This window comes from Agelaius tricolor, unplaced genomic scaffold (genome assembly GCF_023055355.1).
Source record: "Agelaius tricolor isolate 1412-34295 unplaced genomic scaffold, bAgeTri1.0.p SCAF_22, whole genome shotgun sequence".
Lineage (NCBI taxonomy): Eukaryota > Metazoa > Chordata > Aves > Passeriformes > Icteridae > Agelaius > Agelaius tricolor.
In genome coordinates, this window is record NW_027269282.1 from 1,203,037 (window position 1) to 1,208,997 (window position 5,961).

General features: G+C 50.3%; 1 protein-coding gene across 2 annotated transcripts in view; it reads left to right on the forward strand.

Moving 5' to 3' along the window:
• The window catches only part of FBXW4 (F-box and WD repeat domain containing 4), a 59,728-nt gene extending 54,761 nt beyond the window's left edge, over window positions 1-4,967 (forward strand). For both annotated transcript variants that reach the window (XM_071446459.1, XM_071446460.1), the window contains 3 exons: window positions 3,523-3,663; window positions 3,820-3,961; window positions 4,213-4,967. In XM_071446459.1, the coding sequence (XP_071302560.1) occupies window positions 3,523-3,663; window positions 3,820-3,961; window positions 4,213-4,329 (400 nt within the window). In that variant the 3' untranslated portion in view covers window positions 4,330-4,967. The remainder of the gene's footprint in view (window positions 1-3,522; window positions 3,664-3,819; window positions 3,962-4,212) is intronic.
• The last annotated feature ends 994 nt before the right edge of the window (window positions 4,968-5,961 follow it).

Sequence of the window (5,961 nt, forward strand, 5' to 3'; positions counted from 1 at the left end):
GACCTGGAAGCAAAACAGCTACTTGCTGCTGCTGGAGGGCCATGGCAGGGTGGGGAGACGGTGTGGCCCTTCCTTGTTTGGGCTTGCTTGGTCTTCACAGACACTTCCTGACCAACCTTCACAGCCCGTAACAAGGACAGGGCCTCTGAAGTACTGAGGATCAGCCTACCTGGGATTTGAAAGGTGTTTAGGTGAAAAAGGGACCACAGATTAAAGGCGGCAGCTGTTTCCTGCTGTGTTTGGCTGATGCTGGTAAAAAATGTCCAAGATAGCTATGTCATCTCTTTCTGTCCTTCATGGAGAAGGTATCTTTTGTCCCTCTAAGTTGTTAGAAACCATTGATTGGTGATGTGCTGATGTAGCTGCTGCTGTTCTGTTGCCTGCTCATGGGTTATCTTGATCCTTTATGGGTTATTAAGGATTATCTGTGGGTTTTGCTCCCAAGAAAGGGGGAAGCTGTTCAGATATGAGGTTTGAGGGGAGGGATTATTTGGGACAACCAGGAGTGGACAATTGGTATGCACTAACTTGTGATCCCAAGAGTGGAAGAGTTGTGGTGGCAGAATTCTCTTCCCAGCATGGGTTCAGCATGGCTATGTATGCTGCAGCACGTAGAGCTAGTCTGGCATGGTGATAGCTGTCCAGAGACACCTTAATCTGCTGAATAAAGGGGAAATACTAATCGTGTTCTGCATCTTTTTCACCTTAAGTGTACCCATGCCAGAACACATTGGTGGTTTTTTTGTGTCCCCAGTGTAGAGCACAGTAAATTTTCCCCTGGTTCCAGATGGTTAAGTGCTTCACTGTAGCAGCTACCACATTGCGTCTGTAAATTGCCAAAGAGCTGCTCCTGTTTCCAAGGGCTGCAGATCCCACCTGAGAGCTGCTTTGGCTGACCTGTTCTTGGGCCAGGAGAACTGAACTGATTAACAAACCAGCAAAGTAAGGTTTACTTTGCTGCAGGAAGTTGCAAGTATCTGTGCTCATTTTATGCCTACAGAGAAAAGCCAATCCTTTTTCTGCTTCCTTTTTTTGTTGCCTTTTCTTTCATTTTTGTTGCCTGGGATGGAAATGTAAGCAGAGGGAAGAAAACTGGTGTGACTCTGAAGTGCTTGGGTACCACTGCAGTGAGGTGTGAAGGCAAGGAGGAACACTGGGAGTGAAGCACCTGGGTGGTGCTGAGGGTCCAAGCTGCTGGTGCTGCCTAGAGCTTGCTGGGGTAGCTCACCTCTTGGGAGTAACTCCTGCTCCTGCCTGAGCAACTGGCAGAAGATCCTGTCAGTTGGGCAGTCTGGCTTCTTATGCATCTCACAGGTCATCCAAGGATTCTTGTCTGGGAGAGCAGCTGACTGCTCCTCATACCTCTGTTGGTATGTCTTACAACTCTGGGCCACGAATACATCTTGTGGGATGAAGAAGGTTTTGCAGAAGCCCTGATAAGGGCTGTGTGCATGTCCATCTGTCCTGCTGGCTTTGCAGAATGGCAGATGGAGGGGATCTGTGTGCTTGGAAGGGTGGGGGAGTGCAAGAGAACTCATGTCCATCCATGTCTCACTCCAGAGTGGATCTGATGACCCATCTGTGCCATCCAAACCCCATTGCTCTTGCTCACGGTGCTCAAACCATGAGTGCTTCCATCTCTCAACCCACAGACAGGTGCAGAATTGCTGCTGAATTGGTTTACAAGTAACCTTCCAAGGGTTAATGTATTGTGAGAAGGTTGCAAAGGGCTGAAGCCTGGAATCCCCTCGATTCCTTGCCTGGAGAAACACAAAGTCCAATAAGCCAGCACCCCTGGATTCGTGTTGGGGGGGATTAATTCATGCACTTGATGTTAAAGCTTGTCCGAGAGGTTTGCATGGGGGGGCCATTGCTAGGGCTGGTTGGCCTCTCTAAATGGTTGCTAGGGCCCTGGCATCAAGGTCCAATGTAGCTGCCCACAGCCACGGTCACGGAGGGAATTACACAGCCACAAAGAAATTGTTATTCTACATAATCTGCTCTTTGGAGAGTGACTGTGGGGAAACAGGCTGGCCCCAGCATGCCGCCAGCTCTGTGATCATAGAAGCGTGCTGGCTGCAAAGATCGGCCAGGGCTCGCCTTCTGATCTGGGGACACCAGGGCTCGAGGCGCTAATCTGCTTTATCAGCGATTTCTCTCTCCTGACACAAAGGTGTTTACTTGTTTTAACATCTCCCAGGACTCTATTTCTCCTTTTGTGTGGTCTTTATCCCCCGACGAGGGCTTTAGCCCAGATTACAGACAGAATTAAGGCATTTGGCGATGTGCCTCAGAACTGTGTGATGCTGGATCAAGGAGCAGAATGTAACAAAATAATGGAGGGAGATGCTGAGAGTGACCCCACTGCGGGATCCGTGCTGTTGGCTTTCAGAACTGCTTCATTGTCCTGAGAGCCAGGAGGCTGTTGGTGAGGGGTGGCCATGCAGCAGAGTTTGAAAAGCAGGTGCTTCAAGTTTTATTGTGTCCAGCATTTTTGATGTAGAGGGTGTGAGGAGAAGGAGACGGAAAAAAAGGAGGGTTTGCAATAGGTGGCCATTTCAAGAAGCTGGGCAGATTGCCCACTCCATTCCCAAGAGTCTGTCATGTCTGAATACCACTGGCTGCTGCAGCAGGTGGAATGACACTGGGACAGGCTGTGCCATGCACCTGATGCAATTCCGTGTGACCCAGGGAAGAGGCTCAAGCTTCTTCTTGAAGTCTGGCAGGCTGGGACCTTACCAAACACTCTCCACCAGGTGAGCTGCTGGTTTGTATATAAACAAGTAGCAGAGTGATACCACCACAAAGCACTCAGCATAGAGCTTCATGGAGATCTTGCTTTTGCTCTTTCACTACAGGCAAGGAATTGAAAAGGAGAAAAATCTAGCCTTTGGAAGGTCTCATCTGGAGATGAGATGACTGATCATTGGGGTAGTTGCTTTTCACCTATCACATTCAGCCCCAGATATGGTGTTTGTAGAATGTAGTATAACTGGAGGGGGTTGAGGAGAGTAGCCATGGCAGACTGGGTTGGGAAAGTCTGATTTGCCTGTGGATCTGTGCTGTGTGTCCAAGATCTAGGGAAATACCCCGGTGGACAGTATTTTGAAGGACAGAGTATGGGACGGGATTGAACATGTAAATGGCTCTTGTAGACTATTGGGAGTCTGACTAAGCTGGGAGTTGTCTTCCATGGAAGTGGAGCCATATAATTCAGAATACTGGTCACTTCTCCCAGGGAAGGGGATCCCATTCTGCTGGGGGTCAGCTGCACCTGTACCTTGGCTCTTCCTCTTCCAGCTGGGACTCCTGCTGGTCACCCTTCATGACCCTTCATGGTTAATGGCCCAACCAGTAGCTGAACCTGGGGGTGGGAGACGAAAACTGTGTGGGCTTTTGTATTCCATTATATCACAGAAATGAGATCTGGAAGACTTCTGTGACACCATCTCTGCTCTGGCCAGCTGAACTGGAAGGGCTTTTTGCTCTGAATGACTCTTCCCCTAATGTGTTTCATTGCAGTGGTCAGCTGTTGACCTGTTTAGGGACCGACTTCCACCGTGGGGCTGGAGTCCTGGATGTGTTCTACGAAACGCCCTCCCTTCTCCTTTCCTGTGGGTATGACACCTACATCCGCTACTGGGACATACGGACCAGCACCAGGTGAGCCTGCTCTGCTGGTGTCTGGGGCCCCCTAAGGCTCCTGCACTGTCCTTGTGCAGCGTCTGCGAACTCAGCCCTCACTGAGTTAGCTCCTTCAGGCAAAGTGGATGGAGGAGGGGAGGCTCAGCCCTGCTCTGGTTTGTGTTGCCCTTGCAGGAAGTGCGTCCAGGAGTGGGAGGAGCCCCATGACAGTGCCCTGTACTGCATAAGGAGTGATAAGAACCATATGATTGCCAGTGGCTCTTCCTACTACGGTGTGGTGCGCCTCTGGGATAAGCGGCAGACTCGGTGCCTGCAGGTGAGCACCAGTGGGAGACTGAGCGCAGCAGAGCTTCTCAGCTGTTCTCTGGCAGCCCAGTGTGCATGCCTTGTGGGAAGAAGAAAGAGGGGCTGCTGGGCTGTCTTTGGGGCTAGTCTACCATGGCAAACCTACCCTATATGCAGGGAAAACCTGCTTTCTCAGACATCTCACCCTCTGGATCTGTAACACCAGCCAGCATCTTTGGGCTGACCTTGTTTCTGAAAGGTTGATTCTCCTGTTTTTTGCAGAGCTTTCACCTGTCTTCACCCACCAGCAGCCCAGTGTACTGCCTTCGTTTCAGTACCACCCACCTGTACGCTGCCCTGGCATCAGCCCTGCACGTCCTCGACTTTACAGCCTCATGAAGGGCACCACAGCTGCTTCTGGTGACCCCAGCTCCGCAGAGCTGACACTTGGCTCAGGGAATTGCAGGGCAGGAGAGGTGAGAAAGGCCCACAAGGCTTCTGAAGGGATGTTTTCGCCTGCCAGAAAGCTACAATGAAGAGTGCACAAAGGGCCAAACCTTCTCTACCGTACCTGCCTGTTAGTGAAAATAACAGGCCAATTGTCCTTTACCCTTTTTATTTTGTGCAAGTCAGGAATTGTTTTATTAACTGTGTTACTTTTTTTCTTCTTCCTTCCTTTTTTCCCTGTGGATACATCATTTGAGGGGCAAGTTGAGCCAGGATGCCCCATCAGCTGTGTGCTGGTCAGTTTGAGATCAGCCAAGCTCTAAGCATGTGAAACAAGACTAGGCTGTGTGTGGGGTGAACTGATTTGGTGGAAGGGAAGGGTGCCTGGAGCGAGGCCCACCTTTCTCCTTAACTTGCTGTTCTGGCAGCTGCTTGTGTTGTCCTTCACAGCCAAGAGCAACAATTGAGCTAAAAGGCAGAGCCAGCCCTGCTTTCAGTGTGCCTCCCCAAGCTGGCCGTCAGGTCAGGTTATGCACTTGGCAGGGCTGAAATGGTCGTGTTTTGCTAAATAAAACTGAAAGGAAACAAAAGAGATTGTATGTTTTGTTTCAAGTTCTGAAGGGGCTGTGATGTTGCCTGCTGATTGCAGGGGCCTGGGTGGGTGGGGGAGGTTGGACCTATTTTCAGATGCTGTCTCCATGTCTTATAGATCTCTCTCCCTGTCAAGACCCTATGACACTGCTGCATTGAAGGTGATTCCTGGGAGTTTGGATCTCCTGTCACTTTTTCAAACAAGAATTCAAAAAGTAGGATCTGTGACTCATTTGGTGCCTGCTTAATGAAGCAGCAAACCAGACTAGTACGAACACCTGGATGTGATTTACTGGGGTCCTGTAGACACATCCAAGTGGGCTTTGCCACTGCTTCTCCTCCGTGCCATGCAAATGGAGGCAGCTGCATCTTGGTTCCTGCCCTCTGCACAGCCCTGTCACGTTGTGGATGGCTGGCACTAAGGAAACAGCTGCATGTCTTCCACTTTACCCTGTTTCATAGGCTGTGCCCACTCAGGTCTAAACATTGATGCTGTTTGCAGAGATAGAAAAGTCACCAGAGCATCCTGACTTGCATGGAGGAGCTGCATAACTGCACAGGAGGGAGCTGCTCCCAAGCACATCCCAGGCAAGTAATGGGTGTGAGGAGGGAGTTCTTGTTTTCCAAACATTACTGCCTTCAGCAATGGTGGCAGATGGGGAATTCCCAAGGTGTCATGTTGGATGGGGACAGGGCTGCTGGTTGTGGATGTGGTGTGCTTCCTTTGCATATTACAGCTTCCCACAAGTCATAGAATGATCTTCCATCCCTGGAAATGTTCCAGGCCAGGTTGGATGGGCCTTTGAGCAGTCTGGTCTAGTGGAAGGTGTCCCTGTCCATGACAGGGAGGTTAGAACGAGATGATCTTTAAGGTCCTTCCCAACACAAACCATTCTATGGTTCTATGAAATGTCTGCATAAATCAGCAGGCCAGGGCAGCAGACAGGTCAACTGCCCTGCCTAGGCTTACAGAGATTCCTCCAAATGACTCTA